At 38.4% G+C, this 25,560-nt stretch overlaps 1 protein-coding gene across 1 annotated transcript in view; it reads left to right on the forward strand.

Moving 5' to 3' along the window:
- The window catches only part of sdk2a (sidekick cell adhesion molecule 2a), a 123,949-nt gene extending 102,724 nt beyond the window's left edge, over positions 1 to 21,225 (forward strand). Inside the window, 21 exon segments of the mRNA XM_028455098.1 lie at positions 443 to 680; positions 2,261 to 2,376; positions 2,495 to 2,684; positions 3,578 to 3,676; positions 4,187 to 4,381; positions 4,454 to 4,655; positions 5,467 to 5,570; positions 5,661 to 5,731; positions 5,831 to 5,963; positions 6,097 to 6,153; positions 6,479 to 6,580; positions 6,670 to 6,785; positions 6,913 to 7,099; positions 9,421 to 9,558; positions 10,831 to 10,992; positions 11,069 to 11,194; positions 11,283 to 11,447; positions 11,532 to 11,672; positions 14,951 to 15,095; positions 19,120 to 19,249; positions 20,786 to 21,225. Of these exon segments, the coding sequence (XP_028310899.1) occupies positions 443 to 680; positions 2,261 to 2,376; positions 2,495 to 2,684; positions 3,578 to 3,676; positions 4,187 to 4,381; positions 4,454 to 4,655; positions 5,467 to 5,570; positions 5,661 to 5,731; positions 5,831 to 5,963; positions 6,097 to 6,153; positions 6,479 to 6,580; positions 6,670 to 6,785; positions 6,913 to 7,099; positions 9,421 to 9,558; positions 10,831 to 10,992; positions 11,069 to 11,194; positions 11,283 to 11,447; positions 11,532 to 11,672; positions 14,951 to 15,095; positions 19,120 to 19,249; positions 20,786 to 21,199 (3,231 nt within the window). The 3' untranslated portion in view covers positions 21,200 to 21,225.
- Positions 21,226 to 25,560: the final 4,335 nt, after the last annotated feature.

Raw genomic sequence — 25,560 nt, forward strand, 5'->3', positions numbered from 1 at the left:
CAAATTTCAGCAAGGACAGGTTCCCATCATCTGTGACCAATCACAATATAAAAATGTAAATGAATAGACAGGCTAGCTATCAGTCCATTTATGTCATTGAAATGTTCTTGGTCAATTTGTATATATTAAAATCAATGGACACATAGTTTACTGTGTAAATTAAAGCTGTGGTTCACTTTAAATCAAAGCTGACTTTTATAGCCTATTCAGACTTTGGTTCATTATGCTTCCGATGAATAAGGATGGCATTTGTTGTAACAAATACATAGGTATGACATTTTAAATCACCCAACTGCTTTCTCTGTAATTCATAAAATGTCTCACCAAGTATGTTTAAATCCACTCTAAAGTGCAGCTACTGCTGCTGTAATATTTATACAACGTTTATACTGACCTTGGAAGTACTGATGTAATAAAAATGCATTATTTTTTCCCCCCGCAGCCTCTTCCGGAGTGGGAGTACAATGGCAATCCAGATCTTGTTGGCTACCGTGTCCAATACTCCAAAGCAGGGTACAAAGGTGGAGTACTTTCCCATGTAATCATGGATCGCCTGGAAAGGGAATTCACTATCGAGGACTTAGAGGAATGGACTCAGTATGAGGTCAGAGTTCAGGCCATCAACGGTATCGGTTCTGGACCTTGGAGTCAACCAGTTCATGGCAGGACGAAAGAGTCTGGTAAGGAAGGAGATACACAATGATATCACAACCAGGGGTGGACTGGTCATCTGGCACATCTGGCATCATCCCGGTGGGCCGTCGACCAGAAGTGGGCTGGTCCGGTCCGCTACGCTACTTGACAAGCGAGTTGGGGCAGATACTGACCATGGTTACATGAAGCAGAACATTCTGATTTAATTCGGAATAACTAATTCCTTATTAAATCAGAATGTTCTGCTTTGTGTTTACATGGAAATAGTAATTCCTGAACAGAGATTTTCATGGAAAACTGATTTATTTCGCTTTAGGTCTGGGGGTTGCGAGAACATGATGTATCACATCTATTGGGAAAAACACACAACAAACCTTTTATTGAAGACCACACATGAGAACTGTTTTCACCTTTGTTTTGATTGTAGTTTTGAAGCAGCAGGTCGACAATAACACACTTTGGTCCATGGAGCGAAAGAGAGATAGGAACTAATCACCGGTAAATAAAGCCCAGTAAAACTCCAGAAAACAATAACCAGTAATAAATAGTTGCTCCCTGGTAAAGATGGTAGCTCTAACAACCGTTACAATGATAAACTCGGTGATATTACAGCCTGTGCAGCAGTACAGGGACGTGTTTACTCCGCCTCCGGGTCTTATCCAAGTATCACCCGTCTGGTGAAGCCTGTTCCGTTTGCTGATCTCTGTGTGTGTTTAATGTGTCCTTGTGAATGTCTACATGTTTATGCCTCCATCCATCCACTCTTTTCAATAGATCCATGTCTGATAAAGTTCTTCTTCTTATTATTATGTCGGATCTAGTCCGGGCAGCCATGTTGGATTATGTCATTACCAAACGCGTCACTGCCGCAAGTCACGCAATGCGCAAAACAACCGGAATTAACTTTAAGTGTTTTTAACTGTTTACAAGAAAGAGGAATGGTTTAATTTGTAACTAAAAACGGAATAAACAAGCCACCTAATTCGGAATGAAATTTAATTCGGAATTACATTAGCATTAGGAATTAGGTGTTTACAAGGTCAGGTTAAAGAGGAATTAACTTTTATACCATAAAACGTGACCAATGTAACAAGTTACCAAAAATAAAGAGGAACCAAGTGGTATGTGATGACAAATGGTAGCCTAAATGGGCAAAATGTAGGGGAAAAAGAAACAATTGGTATTTATTGAACAAAAGTTGGTTTATTTGGATAAAAATGTTAAAAGTGTCGACAAGAACTTGCAAAAATGGGATATTTATTGGCAAAAGGGAGCTAAAGTCTGAAAAATGTGTCAAGAAAGGCAAAAATGGGACAAAGGAAGTTGCAAAATGGCAAAGGTAAGAGTTAAAAAGTGGTTAAATAGTTTCACTTTTAAGGTGTTCTGGGGGAATAATAATTAAAATTAAGACATAAAGAGCCACATACTGTGCATCACTGACTTAATAATGGCTTCTACATGGTGTCGCTGATAATGCAGTGGGCTGATCTGTACACAAAATGCCAGGGCTGGATTTTTATCCCAGTCCACCCCTGATCACAACCAAAAATCAATATCTTGTCTAATGATTTATTGTTATTATTCATAAATCTTTTATGTATCTTAGTGCCTTCCAGTGGTCCAACCAATGTGTCAGCATTTGCCACTACCTCCAGCAGCATCCTTGTCCGATGGGGTGAAGTCCTAGCACCCGATCGAAACGGCCTCGTACTCGGCTATAAGGTCTTGCCTCACATCATCTCATATATGTGAAAACTTTTCTGCTTTAAAGAAGCCCTAATGTTGTGCAATGTTATATTTGGACGAGAGCAAACTGTCTTTATTTTGTTGTGTTTTTTAGGTTGTGTTTAAGGAGAAAGATGCCGACACTGGTCCCAGCTTCTGGACAGTTGAGGGTAACACCACTCACAGCGTCCAACTGAGCGATCTGGGAAAGTATGTTCTTTATCAGATCCAGGTCTTAGCCTTCACCCGCATCGGAGATGGGAGAAGCAGCTCACCACCCATTCTAGAGAGGACTTTAGATGATGGTAAATATCCCACTTATCAGGGTTCACCAACTACTTTGGACCAAGGGCTTGAATTTTTATCACTGGCAAAACAAAAGTTGAACTCAAAATCAATCATGTTTAAAAAATTCTTATCAAAAATGTGTTTTTTTAATTTAAAGTTCCAATTCATGCTACACATTCCAATTCCTTGTATTTTCCAAAAAAAATGTAATTTAATTCACCCAATCAGCTGCAACTTTTAGGACCAATAGCCTGGATGTTATTAGTGATGATGGGAAATATCCCACTTATCACGGTTCACCAACTACATTTGGCCAAGGGCTTGAATTTTTTTCACTGAAAAAACAAAGCTCAACTCAAAATTGATCATGTTTGGTAAATTCTTATTAAAAGTTACTTTTGAAGTTAGAATTTATGCTTCACATTCCAATTCTTTGTTTTTTATGGCCAGTAGCCCAAATGTTATTACTGTATTACTACTAGAAATATGACATTTTAATACCATTTTTTAGTAAAATATTTGTGATTCCTCTACCTTTAAAGTACAACATCCTCTTTTTTATGACAGTACCCGGACCCACCCATGGTAAATATCCCACTTATCAGGGTTCACCAACTACAGTTGGCCAAGGGCTTGAATTATTTTCACCGGCAAAACAAAGTTGAACTCCAAATTGATCATGTTTAATAAATTCTTATCAAAAATGAACTTTTAAATTTACAATTTATGCTACACATTCTGAGATACCGATAATTTAATTCGTCCAATCCCCTGCAACTTTTAGGGCCATTAGCCTGGATGTTAATACTGTATATGTATAAATATGGCAACATTTTATTACAGTTTCTGAGTAGAAATATTTGCCATCCCACTGCTTTTAAAGTACAAAATTCCCCCTTTTTTATGGCAGTACCCGGACCCCCCGTTGGAATCCTGTTCCCAGAGGTTCGGACCACCTCTGTCAGGCTCATCTGGCAGCCTCCTGCACAGCCCAATGGGATAATACTGGGTGAGTGTGCTGCAATGTGCCGACCTTCATCTATGACCTTAGGTAATGTCTGATAACTGCTTTGGCAGTGGATGTGTATTTGTATTGCACCTTTCAGAGGAAAAGCAATTTAAAGAGTTGTACATAATGCATGAACACACATTAGGAACGATGTCAAAGAAATACGAGCTGCTATTAAAAGGCACACATTTCCTAGGATGCAAAAAAAAAAAAAAAAAAAAGATGATATAAGAGCGGGTGACATTTTTGTGCAATAAAACGAAGCAGATTAACTGCATAAGTTTGAAATAATATATACACATCAGCTGGAGTGAGGGGAATTACTTTCCATCATCATATTTTTCAAAAAGAAAAATCATATCTCAAAAAATGTTTTTAGAACTAAAGCTTTCTTCCATTTTTTTTCTGATGGTGGAAGGTTGGATTCAGCTTTACAGTGGAATTGTCTCCCCCTCTTGCTGATCCTTTTTCTATGCATGGGTTTATATTGATATGAGTTTGTCTTCTTAGCTTATCAGATCACATACAGAAGAAACTCTTCAAATAGCAATGCTGCCACCGTCGACGTGCTGAGCCCCAGCGCTCGGCAGTACACACAGAGCGGATTGAAACCAGAAACGGTTTATGTATTCCGCCTCACCGCTCAGACGAGGAAGGGCTGGGGGGAGGCGGCCGAGGCGTTGGTGGTCACCACAGAAAAGAGAGGTACGTCTGCATGTAGAAATGCTTCTTTCCAAAGTCTTCACATTGGAGGTTTAACAGAAGAATGTCCTTCAGCTCGACCCCAACCCACGAGCCGACCCTCAGTGCCTCAAGAGGAGGTTCAAGCTCGCAGTGTGAGGTTGTCATGGGAACCGGGCAGCGACGGCCTCTCCCCGGTCCGTTACTACACGGTCCAGTACAGAGAGCTGCCCGACAGCAACTGGAGTGTGCACTCTGCGTCAGTCAGCCATGACACGCATTCATACATCGTGGACAGGTGAATATACAGTAAAAACCCCATTATGGTTGTCAGCAGGGTTGGGGTCAATTACTTTTTTTTACGTCTTCAATTATCCATGTTCAATTACAACTCATTGTTTTTCCAATTCTAATTATTTTTTTTCCAATGAAAGTCAATTACACTTGTGTTCTCAATTACTTAAGTTCAATTACAATTCATCATATACTGAGCCTTCAATAAAAAAGCCCATAAAATGTAATCTTCCTCATGTGTTAGCTTTATGTTAGCATCTCTTACATAGCATCTCAGCTGTAAAATATATTTAAAACACTCCTCAAAACCCCTATTATTATTATTTATTCATTTTATTTATTTTTATTATTATTATTATTATTATTATTATTATTATTATTATTATTATTTTTTTTTTTTTATGTTTTTTTTTTATTATTATTTTTTATTTATTATTATTATTATTATTATTATTATTATTATTATTATTATTATTATCTATTTTCTTTTTCATGTCATGGTTTCCTTGTTAGGCTTCCTTATCCATAAAAATATTGGTATTTATCAGTAAACCCCTAAATTTAAATTTTTGTATTTTATTTTTTTTAAAGATAAAACGATACTTAAGAGAATTGAAATGTAGTGGGATAACATAGTTTAATAATTGTGAACTATATATGTGTTAAATTACAAATAAAACAGCGACATTTGTTTTCAGTTACAAATATAATTACACCATAATTGTAATGAATTATCAATTACGCGATTACAATCATAATTGACCCCGACCCTGATTGTCATCATCAATACGCCCACTGCTTTTCCTCCTGTAAAGGTTGAAGCCATTCACTTCATACCAGTTTCGTGTTAAAACCACCAATGACATCGGAGACAGTGAATACAGTCAGGAGAGTGAGGCCATCACCACTCTACAGGATGGTAAGTGTGCAGCAGACAGCACTTATCTTTTTTTATCGTCATCACACACATCACATAAAACTTCATCTCTCTTTTCAAATTATCTTCCAGCCCCAGATAAAGCTCCATTAATTCTGTCTGTCACACCACACACCACTACATCAGTGCTGGTGCGGTGGCAGGTAACTTTAAGAAACTTTTTTTTTAAAGGTTTTTGGTTTTTTTTCAGTGTTTAGAATATAGATATTCTTTTTTTATGCTGAATGCTCCTTTGATTCCAGCCTCCTTCTGAGGACCACATCAATGGAGTCCTGCTGGGCTTCAGGGTGAGGTACCGGGAATTACATTACGACAGGATACGCAGCTTTACAGTCGGAACAGTAAACAGTCCGTCCAACTGGGCAGATCTTTCTGGTGAGTGAAAACGGTGCAGCAGAACTATTAAAATCCTAAACATATGCTGGATGTTGGATTCGTTTATTTTCCTTCTTTTAACTTTTGTTTTTGTTTTTTTTTTTTTTAAACCATTTTTCCTTCTCAACTCCAGCCTCCTATAGCGTCAGAAACTTGAGTGAGTCTTCCCTCACCCAATACGAACTGGATAGTAAGTCTTTGCATTCCCTTGTTGCATCTCTCCATCTGCTACACTTTATTCCTTCAATACATGCCTTTGTATTAATAATTTACCAAAAACTGTCCAAGACATCATCCCACTCAGCTAGAGACACTAAGGGGCCACTATTGATTCCTATCATCCCCACAATAACCCCATCTTTTCATCAGTATGTCTTATAATTCATACCCTGCCATCATTTTGCCCATTGTGTGATGTTATCTTGCTACTGACATCGCTAAGAATAACTTTTTTCCTCCTTTTCTTGTCTTTGTCGTATTCTGTTACAATGCTGTCATGGGTTTTGTCCTTTCAGATTTGAGTAAACACAAACGCTATGAGATTCGTCTCAGTGTGTATAACGCTGTGGGGGAGGGTCCTAGCAGCGTCCCGCAGGAGGTGTTCGTTGGGGAGGCGGGTACGTCCCTTCCCTGTGGTACTTCTCTAAAAGATCATCACTTATCTAATCTGTCACTCTTATTGTGTGCAATGTTCTTTTTTTTTTAGTCCCAACGGCCCCTCCTCTACACGTAGTCGTGCAGTCATCCACAGCCACTCAGCTGGATGTTTCATGGGATCCACCTCCGCTTGATGCTCAGAATGGAGACATACAGGGTTACAAGGTGCCAATACAGTGTCTTTATATGTGTAACGTAAACATTAAGGGCACCTGCATCATGTCATCCACTTATTTTTCACTGAAAACATGAAGAACTCTGGATGTTGACCTGCGTTTGATGATGTTTGTAGGTCTATTTCTGGGAGTTCCAGCTACAGAATGAGACGGAGCGACTCCGCACTCTGTTCCTGCCCGAGCTGGGGGTGAAGCTTAAGAACCTGACAGGTTACACCACCTACATGATCAGCGTGGCAGCATTTAATGCTGCGGGGGATGGACCCCGTTCCCTGCCCACCAGAGGGCGCACTCAGCAAGCAGGTCAGTTGCACAAAAAAAAAAGAAAAAAGTCAAGAAGATTGAAGTGATCCCACTAGAATAAAAGCCATTTATCTTCCATTTCTAATTCTGATCCATTTCTTTCCTTCATTTGAATAATCAACTATTGATGCCTTTAGTGTGTGATTAACTTGGAATGTAATGGTGAGGAGTGGGTCAATATATAACACAGAAATGTAATAGTGCAACCACCACCTTCATTGCATTCCAAGTTAAAGATGTGCAGCATATTTATGGTTTTTATCTTCGGGTTGGAAGCCTAATGATGGCGGAGGAGCAAAGACGACAGAGTACAAGAGACACATGTAGATTTGTTTTTTGTGGGATTTTTGTGGCCACAACTGCACAAAGACGTCTGTATTTACCAGCGTGAACCAGTTGTCGCTCCACTGTGGTTTCAGCACAACAACGGTTGTGCTGAACCGTTGTTGTGCTGGGGGGGTTCCCCCCCCACCCCCCGCAAAGGCAGTGACATTGGCAATGGATACTAAATGCAGAGATTATAGAAACACAAAGAGGGATTTTTTTCTCTCCTTACACCACGGGGCACTGGGAAATACTAGCTTTTGTAAATCTAATGCAGATTTTTTGGGCTAATTCCTGACACTTAGCAGTATCAGGTTAGAGTCAGGAGACAGAAAATGTCCTGTTTTTAGCTAAAAGTCACAGAATTGTTTTATCTCTCTCTCTGCTTTTGCTGTTTCAAGTGATACAATTCTGAATTATACTCTTACTTACAAGCAATTCATTATCACTTGTTTTATGCAAACATTAAAATAATCTGAAAATAACAACAAAAAAGGACATAAAAAAAGAACATAGCTTCTCTTAGAATTTTGGAGGTCGACATAACTATATATTGTAAATAACTGCAAGAGATTCAAAAATGTGTTAAGTTCCCATAAATATCCAAGTTTTTAATAAAGTCAATAATGGCCACCAAAATCTTTTTGAATATATATTGCTTTAATTTATGGATGTATGTTTTCTTTTCCAAAGGTAAGCTAGACCAGTTTTTCCCAACATTTTCTGTCTCATGTACCCCCCGACGCCTCTCTTCAGATTAGGAGAACCCTTCGTCACTCCAATTTATTAACCTTTCTTGTTTTATTTACATGTTGTTAACATGTTGGCATCTGATATCTCCTACAGCTTGAAAATGTCAACCTGTATGTTTAACGCACACTAAATATCAATTTTGTGCATTGCAATTATTGTATATCAGAGAATATATTTACCACCATTTTTAGTAATGTGCATAACATGTTAGTAACAATTAGTAGGATATTAAGGCCATAATATTGTTTATTGCATTAATGCAGTTTATTGTCAACTGGTGGAAAAGATGTTGGATGAGCATGTACAGTGGCTTAAAAATGACTCAGCATGTTGGAAATAGATTCATCAGTGTTTCAAAGTACCCCCTACAATGTGTTCAAGTACCCCTAGGGGTACACACACCCCTGGTTGGGAACCACTGAGGTAGACAATCTTTGTTTTAACCATTGGGAGGCACTAGGTCTGTTTATATTTTTTTACAATTTAAAGCTATACATCTATTTTGCTATCTCATGTCATTTTTAAGATAACTCAGACATTTCTTGTTAAAAACACATAAATCCATTTGTTCTCCTTTACTGCAGCATATCTCATTTGACTCAGTAACAAAACAACCAATCAGAAACTATCTATGCTTACTGTATGTTTAGTAATACTGACACATGTCAATATAAGTACACTAAATAGTCAAATTTAAGTTTTACTTTATATCCTTTTTTGCCACCATGCTGTATTGTGGCATTGCATCTTGGTCTTAGAGCAAAAACTAAGTTTTACTGCCGGGATCATCCTAGGGTCAGATCTGTGTGCAGTTTGCATGTTCTCCTCATGCATTGAAAGAATCTCTCTTCTCCAACTTGTACATTTTGTTGTAAATGTTTCTGTTCAATGTAAAGAAAACACATTCTGTACTGACCTAACCAATGATGACGTAACACTCTTTTCCTCTCCTGCGTATGATTGAGAGGGAGATTTCTGGTCATGTTGTTGATGTCATGTGTTTGTTGATGATTTTTAAATGATTTTAAATGATGATTTTAAGCTGTTGATTGTTTTCTGTTGCACTTTTTGATCATGTAAAGCACATTGAGTTGCCTTGTGTATGAAATGCGCTATACAAATAAATTTTCTATGCCTTGCCTTGCCTAACCAATTTGATTTGTTTAATCAAAAGTCAAATTTATTTAGATTTATCTTTATTGACAAAACCTCTGATATCACGTCTTCTCTATTTTCACCATAAGCACCAATTGCTCCAAGCTATATCCACTTCAGTGAGCTGACCACGTCTTCAGTTAACGTGTCCTGGGGGGAGCCCAAGCAGGCCAATGGCATCATTGAGGGCTACCGCCTGGTTTACGAGCCCTGCACTCCAGTTGATGGTGAGAAAATGTGCCTGGAGCAGACCAACTCTGCCATTTCTCAACATTCCTCTGCTAGCGTTCTCAGTCACTTTTGACCTCCAGCCCCTTAACCAGGCTTTTTAAAGCACAGTGTTTAAACTCTGACTCTAATGTGTTACAGATGAGTGTAATGCCTGGCAGTAACTTATATGGCACAGTGGATAAAATATGCTGGAAAATTCTGGTGATAGTTTGCACAGCTTTTTCTCTCAATTAGACGAGGCTGGGTAACAGTGTGTGAGTGTGGTCGCCCACACCAGATTGTCAAATAATTGGGAGCAGAGGTGGAATGCTGATCTGAGGCTGCTGTGGTCCCTAAACTATCAACTAACAGACACAGAGTAAAGCTCAACACAGCAGTAAATATTCAAGTAAAACAGACGGATTCTATCTCTTGCTTATCCTCAAATCGGAAGTACTGTACTTATCCCTCGTACGGACAAACATTTTATGTTATCATTCTGTGTACCCTTTGTTCTTTGGTTATTCCATTTTAAGTCAAAATAACAAGCCTGAATCTGTGAATATCTTGCCATTTTTAACGAACAGTGTTACCAAATAGTATCCAAATAAACTGGTGACTGACTATCGACTGTGAGGCTGGTGTGAGGAACTTCTACGATTTGACACATTTGCAAAAACAATTCCTTTGAGGGCAGTAACTTAAAATATTTATTTTGCATTTTATAACACCGCTAGCCACGAACAGCAGCGTCAACAAACACAAAATTGATCACAAGAAACAAGGAGCACCAGTAAAATCATTACACCACCTCTGGTTTCTTTAAGCACATATAATGTGCATGTTTTATATAAAATCCTTTTTTTTTTATGCATTAATAACGTTTCAATTCACCAGTTCATCAGGAATGTGACATATGCGTTGCTCCTTTTTTGTCTGGGAGTAAAAAGCTGTGGGTCCTTTCTGTGTTGTGAGCTGTGTGTAGTTTCCTCGTCAATGTCAAAATATCACACAAACAGAACGAGATTTCATTTTAAAACTGGTTTTTGATTTTTCGGTATTTCTGTTTTGGTTTAAGTCAGTAAAACAAAATAACCACACTGTTTGTTTGTTATCTTGATTTGGTTTTAAAATGGAATAACCAAAGAACGAAGGGTACACACATTGTTATCGATCTGTGTGGCGATTTTGTGTACATTTCTCCTTTTTTCTTGATTAATTGTCACTTGTAGAAAGCAGTATCAAGAGTCTTAGTGTTTCCTGTACAGAATCCTCTCCTCGCACTCCAGGTGTCAGTAAGATAGTGACGGTTGATGTGAAGGGCAGCGCTCCCCTGTGGATGAAAATCAAAGACCTGGCTGATGGCGTCACCTATAACTTTCGTATTCGAGCAAAAACTCTCACTTATGGCCCTGAAGTGGAGGCCAACATCACCACTGGGCCTGGAGAAGGTACGAGCCTCATCCAACTGGCTGTTTTTCTCAACATAGAAATCTATTGACTTTCTTCTTCTCTCATGATTCCAAGGAGCCCCTGGACCTCCTGGAGAGCCCTTTATTTCCAGATATGGCACTGCCCTCACTTTGCATTGGACAAGTGGCGATCAAGGCCGTTCACCAATCACACGATACGTCATCGAGGCCAGACCCTCTGGTAAGTCAGATGCCTCTTCTACTTTGAAAGTTAATATTTCATCCAATTTAACTTACATTATCTGTTTTTTTTCATCATTTTGTCTCAGATGAAGGATTGTGGGATATTCTTATCAAGGATATTCCTAAGGAAGTGACATCATACACGCTAAATCTGGATATGCTACGAGAAGGGGTGACCTATGACTTTCGAGTAATTGCTGTCAATGATTATGGGTACGGTTCGCCAAGTGCCCCATCTCCCTCTATATCAGGTTAGTTATAGTCCAAAAAGATCATATATGATGATTATTCTGGTTTGAATCTACTTAATATCTGTTATTATGATTTACTTTCAGCCCAGAAGGTATCCCCCTTCTACGAAGAGTGGTGGTTCCTGGTTGTAATTGCTCTGGTTGGCCTCATTTTCATCCTCCTGCTGGTTTTTATTCTCATCATTCGAGGACAAAGTAAAAAATACACCAAGAAAGCCGATTCAGGTATGAATGCTATCCACTGAAATCCAAAAACACTTTGTTTTCTGTAAATTAAGCTGCAGTCTGGAGTTTTTTTCTGCTGGTAATTTTTGTGATTTGTACAATGGAAGTAAGCAGGTTCCCAGATTTTGAGAAATTACCTGGATTTCACTGCATTGTTTGGGTGATTGATGGGAGAAAATCAGTGAAGCAGCTGAAATAGTCTGAGGAATAAATATTATTGTTCTGCCAAGATCCGTCAGTAGCAGCCTTTTTCTCTCCAAATGACTTTTATAGAATCTGACACAGTAGAGGCTGGAGTAAATTTTATATATTGTTTTATTCCATAACCAACAAAGAGGTCCTTTGTGGATATTTATTAAGTTTATTGAGTTATTCCTCTGCTTGTTGGCCTGAAAACGACTGAGTGGCAAAGCGTAAGAAGCATATTTGGGAAAATGAAGGTTTGGTTAATGACTTCCTGTAGTTTCTTACCTGGTTTTATTTGTACGTTAGTAATGGTATTGATTACAGCGGCAGACAGAGCAAACCAACAAAACACACTCTGTGAGAAATTATTACCATAATGTTTTCACCAGCTTTTATTTGTTTGTTTGTTTGTCTGTCACCAAAATCTTCAACAAAGATAGACATTACACCATGAATGAATCCATCAAATTTTAGAGATGGTCCGGATCGATATATTGATTCTGGATCAGTTTCAAACATCCAAAAATCCCTTTTTCTCATCATTAGCTAAATTTCAAAAATGTGTATTTCGGTTTGTAATAGACCGATCTTTATTAAATTTGACTGAGTTATCTAGGGTTGGTTCCTTAATTACCCTACCGAATTTCATGCGAATCAGATATGGTTTGCATATGTCATTGCTATTTTTCAAAAATATACATTTGGACCTACTGAATTGTTGTTATTAGGGACGTAACGATTAATCGTAAGGCAGTTAAAAATCGATTTATAGGTATCACGATTTACATCGATACTGTGAAAATTGAATCACAGTACTTTTTTTAACCAGCAGAGGGCGCTCCAGAAGTGTTGGCGGCAGGCGGAATCTGCTAATACTTTCTTTCTGGCCGTCTTCTACTTTTAAACATGTTCATATATTAGCACCGAAAAAATATCTGTAATATTATGTGAATATCTGTAAAAGTCACGTTTTTCTATTAGCTCTGTCTGCTAGCATAGCATCTCTTCTTCGCTGCAAGATATCTGCATGCCAACCGACCACTGGGTTATCAGCGCCCTCTGCTAGTCCAAACAAATATCTGACCTAAATACAGTGAAATTACTGTTTGTTTGTTTTTTAAGTCCAATTGTTAAGGCACAAAATACATTTTCAGTTGCACTTTTAAAAAGAACTATTATGCAGTTTTGCATTGTTTACTATAGAACCAGAATTTAAATTAATAGGCTTTGTCTTCAAATTGCATTGTTTTGAATAGTTTATCAAGGGATTCTTTTGACAATGAAAAATAAAAGGAAAACAGTATAGTTTTTTATAGTTTTTTTCCCCAAAAAAATAAAGGAATATTTTTCAGTCATCATTTTTCTAAGGTCCCATTTTGTAAAATAAATCGTGAGAGAATCGTATCGTGAACCCGGTATCGTGAATCGAATCGCATTGGGAGTTGAGTGAATCGTTGCGTCCCTAGTTGTTATTAATGGGGATAAACATTTTTTACAAACCTTTAAAGTGTAAATGATCATGGTACCATGATCAGGATCACTGATCCAGATAACTTCCAATATCTGGCAAAGAGGATCTCGTAGTAGTGTGTTGAGTATTTTTACTCACGTCAAGCCACTGTTTCAATTCAGCTGGTTTACTTTCCTGTAATGATGGGATTAATTCCAAGTGGACAGACTCCCAACCTCTTATAAGAAAACCGGACTAAATCCAAGGCTTTTTTTTCTCTTTGTCTGCACATGCTGTCGAAGGTTAACACTGCAAGAAGTGCAATCTTTTATAGACGGCAATACATGTTTTGTTATTGCAATTAAATAAATGAATATATTTTATTGCATAATTGTGACCATCACCAGCCCTCCCTAAGGATGAATAACTTTATTATTGGGAGAATATAAAAAGAGAGGGCAGTGTTACACCTAGGTGAGGGGGAAGGGAACAGGGAAGAGGGAGTCAGGGTAGTAAATGTAAAGGGGTGGGGAAGAGTTGACTGCTTTAAAATGAGAGCCAGATGTGATGTTATAGTTGTGTATATTGTGCTTATTGTGTTGTGAAATCCATTCAACCAGTCTAATGACAAGTGTGGAGCTCAAGTATAATGGTGGTGGCCATGACTAGAGGGTAGGAGTGAGTGGTTATACCTAAAACTGGTATTGGGATCAACGTATCTAAGGTTAAGTACAGTACGAGTTTATCCTGCAGCACCCCCTGAACCATGTCGGCCCCAGGGAGCACGGCGGCACCCTCACCCACCAGCGGTCCAGGGGGTGATCCCCGCCGCACACCAGCCCCGAGCGGCCCGCCCCCGTTGCAACAGGCAACAGAGAAGCCCGCGCCTGAACCAGGATCAGCACAGGCCCACGACACAACACTGTCCACAGGGAGGTGTTGAACTAAATCCAAGTCTAATGCATAAATAACTAAATAATATGAATAAACACATACCGCTAGTTAATTAAAAACCTTTTATTACAACTAGAGTTATGGTTAAGGTAAGGCTAGGGGACATTATGGTTATGGTTATGATTATGGTTATAGTTATAATTATGGTCATGGGAATTTGATTATCTCAATATTACTTTGATATCGTTGACGCCTCTTAGGAAACTTAAAGGTCATATCAATAAGGTGTTGAAAACAGTTCTTAGGTGTTGGCATATGATCAATAGAGAAAAATGAAAATCAAGTTTATGTCAACTTCTTTAATAAGAGGAGTTTGGGATTGTCTCTTCTAGGATTTTAAATGGATTCCTTTCCCTAGGCCTTCAAATTATGAGGTTTCCCAGTGATTGAGGGCACATGATCTATTTCAGGCTGTCACTAAAAAATCTAAATATCAACTTAAAAAATTAAATGAAATACATATATAAATATATATATATCTGTATTATGATGATGATGATGATGATGATTATTATTATTATCTATCCTACTTTATTTTCTACTACTGTAATGTGTGTCTTTTACTTAATTATACACTTATTTATTGTTTATTCTTTCTTACGTATTAATAAAGAAATTCTGATTCTAATAATAATTTTAGATTGAAACCAAATTTAATACTAAATTGGAACTTTCTATCGTTGTTCAGGTCCCCACTCCAACTGCACAGCAATGCCTCTGACCCACGGAGAAATGGTTCGCCTGGATGAAGGTCGATTCCCTTCCCTGGAGCTGAACAACAGACGTCTTTCTGTGAAAAACTCCTTCTGCCGTAAAAATGGGATCTACACCCGGTAAGAAGACATCATTTAGTGTCCAAGGCTACTCCTGCTATATTTGAGGCCGATTACCACATCTAAATGTTTAATTCAACGCTGCACACCTCTAGTAAATTGAAAATGATTTCTCAAATTGGTTAGAATGAATGTATTACTGTTGTTTTTTTTCCCGGTGCCAGCTTGGAGGCAACAAACAGAGCCCAGCTGCTGTTTGGAACCCTCTTTCCCCTGGTCTCGTTCATATTCATTGCTTGTGGGAAGTAACAGTTTGTATAAAGAGATAGCACAACACAAGCTAATTAACATTCAAGAGCTCTTGCATGTGTTCTTTGTCTGTCAATCACTGCTTCAGACAAAGAGTGCCTGTGGGTTTGAACTGACCACTTTTCCTGAGCTACGACTCCAAGTTCTCTGTCTTCACTGTAAACGCCGTCACAAATCAAGTGTTTTCCGTGGGACTTTGGTCATCTGGCACTTTGGCAATGTTTAGTTCAACATTAGATAAGAGGAATGTCCCAAACTCTGCAACATTAGTGTGGAGACATATGTTCGGGTTGCATTAAAGAGCTTGAAAATCTGCTTTTTTCTCACCTTGACCTAAGAGGCTAAGATGACAATCAAAGGCTCTTGAGTAGAGACATTTCTTTGAAGAGCTTCAGCTGGTAACACACTGTTTGCTAATGATCTGTATACAGGAGAGAAGGAGTGGGAGGGCTCTCTCTGGGATATTTGAAAGGGTGAAGGAAGGAATGATTATTAAGCTGATAAGGCCACGGCAAAAAAAATACTCTGCATCTAAATAATTAAAAGTGCAGATCCCTTTTCCCTCCTCCCCTACGATTTATGGCCCCGTTTCTTTCTTCTTTTATTTTTATGTCTGACTCAACCTTGATTTTTTTTAACAACCCTCCCCCTTCCTGTCACCCTCCTTAACCCAGAGAGATGCTTCTTTTGTGTCAACCCTTTCATGGCCATTGTCATGTTGTGTCTGCTAAGCTTGTACTTGGCATTTCTACTGATTTCCCTTCTCTATATTTCAGAGTTCCTTTTTTTAAGGGTTGTCAAAGCTGCTTGCTTTTTGCTTTAATATTAAACCTGACATCTCAGCTTTAGGCTTGCCTTTTCTGCCACTACACACACAGTTTCAGACCATTTAAACATTTACGTTCATGCCACCTTTAGTTTATGGAATTCTCAAGTCCTTTTTTTGTTTTTTCTGAAGCCAGTGGAGCAGGCTCGACTTTTATTGCTGTATTAGCCTGATCTCACACCGAGCTCATTGATATAGCTCAGCGATGTGGCTAGTGGTCTACGTTCAGCTCCCTGACTATCCAATTCAATCTCTGCAGACCTTGAAAACATGAGCTGTCATTACAACAGAAGAAGAACAATAATCGTCTACACATATGTTTCTCTCTGCTTCACTTTATGGACTTGACGACTTGAGCCATGAAGCTAAAAGCCTTTTAACTTAACTCACGCTCATATAAGAACTTCATAATACTCGTAAAGCTCTGGTCCATGCTTAGTCATCCAGCTTTCCTGCAGGAGTTCTATATCTTCTGTCTCACTTTGTTGTCATTCAGCTCTAATCATCCCAAAGCCCTATTTTGGAGATACCAAATATATTTGTGTGTCAATTCCTATTTGTGTATCTCACAGCTCAACCCAGCACCATAGCCCACCCCACCCACACCACAGCCAAGCTTTGAACTGACACTTTACAGAGATTTGAAAAGAAATTGCTGAAGAATAACACCAATTATAATCTCCCTGCTTTGTGTATTAGTGGCTTCCAGGAATTCACAAATACTATTCTTTGCTTGTCTGAGCTAAGCTACTGTTTTCACCATCACAATCAACGAGTCAGGGCTGAATCTGTTCATCATGTTTCCCTTTCCCCTGATCATTCTTCAGTTGGGGATCTCCATCCTCATTGGTTATCAGTGTGACATCTGTCATCAGATTGACAAAGCGTTTCATATTTATTTTTTGCTTACATTCAAAAGGATACAAATCTCCTGAATGTTCTTGTTGATTACCCCGAGGAAAAATGCAAAGTCAAATTGAAAGAAGCTCTGTACTTCCTCTTGCAAACACTAGGAGCACTATTGTTCAAAATGTGATGTAAATCAAGAACACGAGTTTAATAGACAGAATTGACATTGTAAATAATGTATGTATGCATGAGAATTTCCAGTCAAAGGTCACAGTTCTCTATTTATATTTACATCGGTTGTGATTGGTGAACTGTGAAACTTATTTTGGCATCTAAGTCAGGGGTCTGCAACCTTTATTCTGAAAGGAGCCATTTTGCCTCATCTCACCTGGATTAAAGTCCTTCCGGAGCCGAAAAAAACGCCCTCTCAATGTTTTTCTAGTTGATGTTTTTGTAGGGCTACATAAAATATCTTTAATTTGATAACACATGATCATGTCAGTCAACACATACTAATTGCTCATTTCTTGCAGCATATCAGGCATGCATGTTATTCTCTATTTTCTTCCAGACTCGTCTTTTTGTTGGTTTAGTTATCTTACCTGGGTTTTAAAACTTAAGGTTAGCCACAGGTGCAAGGAAAATTGATGGTATGTAGATGTTTTAGGAGGAGAGTAGGGAGTTATTAATGCACAATGCGATTTATTTTTAGTTTGACAAATTGTTATATTGTGATTTAATTTGGTGTCACTGTCATTTATCATTAATGCCCTCTGTTAGAAATAACGATTTGATGTTTTTGATACTTTTTAATAGCTATAGGGAGCCATTGCAAAAGAGTCAATATGCTTGCCCACTATTGTGCCATTAAGGACTATTTGAATGGCATTTATACACTGGTGAAATGGAAACATTAGTGTGATGTACATGCTTGTAATTACGGAAAATACAAAAATAGGAATGAATTGTAGGATGGATATTATTATACATAACTCCAACATGAGTTTGGTTTTCCAATACGGAAACAGTCACTTCCATTTTGGACTTTTGACATATTCGGCTAAAATCGTTGGCAATTGGTTTGTCAGTGGAATTAGATATTTCTAAAAGCATTTCAACCAATTGGTTTTGAGCATTTTCAACAATTGTCTAACAAATGTCCAATATCAAACTAACATTATTATGTTTCGGTTTCCGTGTTCGTGTTCAGCTGCTGAAATTTACTCTTGCTTTGAAGGAACCACTTTTGGTCGCTTTCCAGAAACTGTAAACTCTTACTGTTGACATTTTTTTAATTGCTGCAGTACTTTCAAGTGCTTGAATTTGCAAATAGCTTGTATTTCTCTTGTGTTGGCCATTTTTCATGCACTTATTTTATTTATTCAATGTAAATTCATTCCAATCCCACAATGCACCTGTGGGGCAAGTGATGATAGACATGATGTGTTTTTCATTGTGTAGAGCTAATGTGAAATCGTCACTACACTGATGGTTAAATTTACTCACTCATGTTTTCTCGCTTCTTACAAATTGCCATATTTTTTACTTCCTCTGAAATATTGTGAGTCAACAAATACCCGGAGAGCTTACAAGGTAACAGCTAATCAGCTGACATATTTGGTCAGTTAGCTTTATACGTAATTGCTAGAAAGATAGTAAAGGGAAAGGAGGAAAAATCATTTGTTTTGGGGGAAGCAGAAGTCACTTATCTGTATATCACTGGAGAAGGCCTTTCTAAACTGTCCATATTGGTATTAGAGTGCACCACAAACCAAGTAACTAAATACAAACAGATAAAGCCTTGTTTTTGATTTATAAGCTTTTTCACACCGAGTCCTCGGAAAACACAATATCAATAAATGATTTAGGAGCTCAGTTTGCACAATAGGGAGAACACTGTCTGATGCCACAGCACAAACTGTGAGAAATATGCTGCTTCAGGAGAGCAAAGTTGGATCTGGCATCTTATTGAATAATTAAACCTATACCACCTTATTTTGACGTTCCTGTCTTCCGCTGCCAATGTAGGTTTTTGGTTGGGTTTTTTTTTTTTAACTGCTCATACCTTATATAGGATTTCTCCTCTCATTCATTTTTTAGGTCTCCACCAAGACCCAGTCCTGGAAGTCTGCACTACTCAGATGAGGATGTCAGCACAAAATATAATGACTTGATCCCTGCAGAGAGCAGCAGTCTGACGGAGAAACCTTCCGAGATATCCGACTCTCAGGTAAACGTTCAGCACCTTGTGTGCGGCGCGCAATTACCATTATTAACTGAGAGCAAAATTCAGCGGTTTTTAATATCTCAAAGTCATCTGCAGAACACTTTTGACCCTTTTCCAACGAGAGATCATTTACCTCTGTCACATCCATCCTTTTAATAACTTCTCTCCTTTTGTATCATAATCGCTGCTTTCTTCAGCAATTACTACCTATGACAAATTAATAGCGTTTTGTGAGACAATTCGCAAGTAATAAGAGATGATAGATGCACCAGTGGATTCCAAATATCTACCTCCTCCTCTGACTCAACATCACAGAGGATGATTTGTCTGTTGGCTGCCATTTCACAGTTTTGCGCTGCTCAGATTGACTTTTACTTTGCACCATTTACTTGCTTCTGTGTGTGTATATTAATATATTAAAAATACATTATAGCTGCTGGAGACAAAAGTGTTTTTTTTGTTTTTTTTTAATCAGATAAAGACAGTGTCGGCCTCATAGATCTTTAAATCAAAGATTATTTACTCGAAAAAAGATGTGAAAGGATGAAATTACCGCTTAAAAGTTTTGTGCTTTGCATTGTGGGATGTGGAGTCCAATAGATGGATGGATAGAAGTGTTTTAATTCAATCTGTGATTTCTTGTTTTGTTCTTTCCTTGTAAACCCCAAAATAAACGTCCACTATTTTTTGGCTACAACTTTCATTCTGTGAAAACACCAGAAATGCGTTGTAAAGTCACTTTGGCAGAGTTTTGGGGAAAAATACAAGAAATCACCATAAGAATGAAGTAAAAACGCTTCTATGCATCCATCTATTAGGACTTTACATCCCACAATGCAGTGCACAAACTTTTCCAAGAATGTTAAAAAACAGAGTGTTTATAGTTGATTAAAACCAACTTTTGAGCTGCAATTTTAAAGTTTTAAATCTTTTTTTTTTTCTTCCAGCACATGATCTTAGATTTATTGATCAATGAGGGCTACACTATGTCTTTATTTGATTAAAAAAAGATGAAATAAAAAAAGGAGAATCTCCAGCAGCTTTAATATATGTTAAATTACAATTGAAAAAAAACAAAATGACATAGTTCTGTCAACATATATACTCACTTAAAATGTCTCCACGTTCATTCCAGCTCTTTGTTTTGCTTGGGAATGGTGATTTGGCAGGTAATGATTTGTTTGTGTTTCTCAGCATGTGCGATGCAGTGGGACCACCAGGGGTTACACACACAAACAATATGGCCTACCAAGATGGAGGCCTTGGTATTACAACTGGTACCTAACTGTGTAATTGTCTTTCCAGTTTCAGGAAATCAGTCTGTATGATTTTAGTGTACCACATTGCTATAGGTGAGCCCATATGTCATAGGAGTGATCAATAGAAGTACACATGGATGATTAGATTCCCAGTTGTTTAGTTTCCCACTGTGTCATGATGAGTTAAAGTCTCCAATAATAGATGTATGGTATTGTTATGAAAACCTCAGACTAGTCTGGTGGTTCTGTTTCCTGACTGATCTTTGTTCTCTACTCTTAGGGCAGCGACAGCGAGTATGAAATGGACCAGAGCCGGCAGAAGACGCACTCCTTTGTCAACCATTACATCAGTGACCCCACCTACTACAACTCCTGGAGGAGGCAGCCGAAGGGCGTCTCCCGTCCACCAGCGTACGGTTACTCCCAACCCGAGCCTCTGGTGGAACAAGAGCCCCGTCAGCAGCCGCCACCTGTGCCACCTCTGCCCCCTCTGCCCCCCCTCCTACCCCAGAGTGCCACGTCCCCACAGCCCCAGGGCCAGGGGACCCTGTTTAGGCCGAAGGGAAGCCGGACTCCCACACCCTCGCTGCTGTCCTCAGAAAACCCCAGCCAGCACAGCACACTTTACAGGCCCCCCAGCAGCCTGGGCTGTGCCGCTCAGACACCTACCGCAGGCTTCTCCTCTTTTGTTTGACACACAGCTGTCTCTCCAATAACAACACGAGCCTGAGGACATGTATTTGACTTTTTTTTTTTTTTGCTGTTGGTTAAAATGCATTTTGCGTTTCTTTCTTAAACATATTCTTGCTCTGTCTTTATGACTAAACATTGCAGCATCTTAAATTGTGCTATTTTCTCTGTGATGAGCGAGTTTACGATTGCGTATAGTGCGTGCGCTCGGTTTAACTGTGAGGTTCACGTTTTGTGAAAAGACAATCATTTGAAGGCTTTTAAATGTCGCTTCGATTTATTTTATTTCACAGATCAATCATGTAAATGACTGTAAATGAGAGAGTTTCAAACTTGAAGTTACAAAATAGATTTTTCTTTTCGTCTTAAAAGCACTGTATGATCATTATTTGTCTCAGAGCTTTATGGGAAATCAACCAACGGACAACCATACAGAGTATGATTCACTTGGCTTGCTGAGCATGAACAATGTAAAGCACCAACTCGAAACGAATGAAGGGCGATGGATGAAGGACATGGACTCTATCTTAAAGAGGGACTTGGGGTCAGTGTGATCGTCGGCTACCTTCGAGTGTCTCTTTTTGCCGAATTGTTGTTCAAGCTGCATTGTGTGTTAACTGTGCGTACTTGTCTCTATTGTTTACCAGGTATTTATATCAAGCAGCTTCAAGCTCAACATTTTCAGAACATCACTAGTGAAAATGCATCAATCACATTAAAGCATTGTGGCACCTTTGTAGTCGTCTGGAGGATGTTGATTATGTGATAATACTACACTGCAAAAAAAAAAAAAAAAAACAGTCACAAAAAATGGAGCAAAATGACAAAAGGTTATGGAATTATATCAAAGAAAAATAATAATGACTAAATACATTTATTATTCAAATTTATTTAGGTAATATAGAAACCCAATTTTAACATAAACAGTAATTTAATCATTTTTAAGAATATTTCTACTAAAGGTTTGTCTGTGCAATAGTGGATCAATGATTTTTCTAAACTGGTTTTAGCTTTCCTTTAAATAACACTGCACTTATATTTACACTCATCCAGTAAAAAAAAAATATATATATATATATATATATATTTTTTTTTTTTAAAGCATCTTTTGTGGTCATCCTTAAACACAAAGGATGATGCGTGAAGCACTGCCTCATGATAAGACGATAAGTCTGTCACACTGTACCATAGCTTTGATTTCATGCCAACATGGAGCAATAAAAGAAGATTGTGATGTGATTTTTCACTGGAATAGCTTTTGTAACTGTAATAAAAAAAAAAATTAAAAAAAAAAAGATCAGAGACACAGCTGAAGTGGTGCTGCACGCATGTTGAAAAAAGAAATGCTATTCAAAGTCAAGAAACTCCTCTATCCAGTTGTAAATGTGAACATCATTGTATACACCATGATAAAAGCAGCATGGTTTGGTTTATGGTAGCTCTATGAAATAAATACATCTATTTTCTAAATGCTTTTTCTTTGTGAATTATAAGATGGACGTTTTCTAGGGCAGAACCCAATACATGGAGCATGAAAAGCAGGAAGACCCACATCCTGTGCAGGCATGCCGAACATCAAAGGGATTTAAGACGACGTCCTGATGTGATCTCTTTATGTCAGGCCAGTAAACTCTGACTATCAGCACAGAAACGAGCCAAACAGAAAGATTATGAAGAAGGTCAAGAGAATGTATGTCAGATAGTTTTTATCTTAAAGCTGTTACCCACAATATTTTTTTTTTATTAGATAAAGAAATTATGGTAAAAAAAAAAGGCAAAACACTTGCATCCGTCTACGGGACTTCACATTCCACAATGCAGTTCATGAAACTTTTTTCAAAATGAGAGTTTTATAGTGGAGATCAAAACAAACTTTTGAGCAGCAATTTCAAGTTTTTTCTTCCATTATTTTTTTAAATAATTTATGTTTGATTCATTGACCTATGAGGCATACACTATGTTTTTATCTAGTAAAATAATGTTGTGGGTTGCAGCTTTATTATCAAGTTTTAGAAACTTGTCAGTGAAAAATTCCACAGATTTCTAACCCAGGATGTCTCAGGCTCAACAACAGACTTATATGCATTTTTTTTAACCTCTCAGGGTCAAACTATCTGCTCACAGATGCCCTTCCAAATGACTGCAGCTCAGTCCAACACACACACACACAGACACACAGCCAAAAAACTGCACATTACAATTAAACACATGGCAAACACACATCAATGTCCTTACTACAAAACTGCACCTTGATAGTGATGTGCCCCGGATTACACCATCCATCATTCACAAACACAGCCAGAACCCCTCATTTCCGCTTACCGCTCTCCGTCGTCCTGTCACCGCTTAAAGTTGGAAGCCGTCCAATTCCACAACTGAATCCAGTGTTAGCGCTGTGAGCCACGACTTCATGAACATCAGCAGGCTTCTCATGCCGGGTTAGCACGGCTAGCGCGTCTATCTTATTTGGGCGTCCAGTATTGCAGTTTGCATTTACATATATGACAATAAAGTATACTATATATTCTCTCTTAAACCGCAGTGTTTGTTTTAGCTGTAAGATAGTTTGAGAGGGAGGAGCATAGGGTAGGGTAGGAGGAGAGAGGATTGTCAGGAGGAGGAGTTTCCTGTAGGTGATGTCAGGTACAGGGGGAAATCCAACTTGCTTGTTTGGAGCTGACTTTTTACAAAATGTGGAATAACAAGAGAGGGAGAAAACATAACTTTTTCAACTTTGGCCCTCTGAATGAGGCAAAAAGGATTTACAGTATATCACTGTTGCGAAACCATTATAAAGTGATTCTTTCATCAAACCTCCCCTTTAATCATTTTTTTATCAAACATTCAGGGCAGCCGGGAATTACATCTGAAACTAAACTCAAGTGAAATCCTGACGCAAAATTATTTTATCTTATTTTGGTTTATTTTATATCTATCCTGTGGGTTAAAGACATGTTATACTTAAAATAGCAGGGAAAAAAATTGCCCACCACACTACTGCAGAGCTGACGATGTAAACCTGACTCAGAAAGATTAGAGAATATGACGGAAAGGTTTAGAAACAACATCCAGAATGAATCATCCTCTTCTGACACTCCACCTGGAGGAGCTATTACAAAAGGTGACTGATGTACTTCTATAAGCATCTGTCACAAAGAAAAATACCCATGAAAAGGAAGATTTTTCTTTGTCTTTATTTATTCCATCTTACAGAAGGTAGCTGTATTGTGTGTGAATCAGTCCAATCAGATTACTGCTACTATTATTTTTTTTTGACCTTCTGCATATGCTGTCGAAGATCAATACTATGAAGTGCAATCTTTTTGCGACAGCAATACATGTTGCAATGAACCAATAAATCTATTTATATATTTATTCACCTTGTCTGCACATGATCTCGAAGGTCATTACTATCTTAGGATATTAATTTATTGCTTAATTGTGAATAGCCCTCCCTAAGGAAGGGTGAAAAAAAACTTTATTAGGGGAAGAGGGAAGATATTTTAAAAAATAGGACAGTTTTACAGCTTGGTGAGGGGGAAAGGAATAGGGAAGAGGGAGTTAGGGTGGGACATTTGAAGGAGTGATTGACATTAATAAGCTATTTTGGTTGTGCTGAAGGTATAATGTTATGCTAGTTGGGATCAATGTGTCTTAGGTTAGGTCCCAATTCGAGCTTATCCAAAAGCCTAAGGCATGCCGCGACGGATGTACTTGCAAGAGCCGCTATTGTGATCCTCGGTGCCACCCCAAACCCCAAGACCAGCCGGGACGGCAGTAACCAATGAGAGCCAAGTAGGCTCAAGACACCCCCCACCCAACAAACACACAATCGAGCAAGCTCCGGGAGCCGAGGACCCTGGGGAGAGGGCAGAGGGCATCCCCTCCGGTGGGTGGTGTGGAGGTATGTTTAAAATAGGAGGGATTGGTAGGGTGACCTGAAGGGGGAGTGCCACCCCGTACCACTACATGGCAGCACGAGTGACAGCCCACCTCTCTAAGCCCCACCATCCAGACCCCCAAGGGTTGGATATGTGGCCACGGTTACATGATGTTTTTTAATTAGGAATTAGTTATTCCGAATTAAATAATTCCAAATTTAAGTGTTCTGCTTTGTGTTTACATGATATTAGTAATTCCGAATTGAGGTTTCTGAATAAACCAGCCACCTATTTTGGATTTAAGTTTAATTTGGAATTAAATTAATATAAGGAATTAAGTGTTTACAAGGTCAGCTTAAAGAGGAATTTCTGTTCTGGCCATCCATATGGCGGGCCACCAAAAGCACCGCACATGACTTTCTAACGCACCCTCCAGTTTTCTACCCTTGGAAAAAATTTTACTGAGTGTGTAGAAGAAGTAGGA

This window comes from Gouania willdenowi, chromosome 8 (genome assembly GCF_900634775.1).
Source record: "Gouania willdenowi chromosome 8, fGouWil2.1, whole genome shotgun sequence".
Lineage (NCBI taxonomy): Eukaryota > Metazoa > Chordata > Actinopteri > Blenniiformes > Gobiesocidae > Gouania > Gouania willdenowi.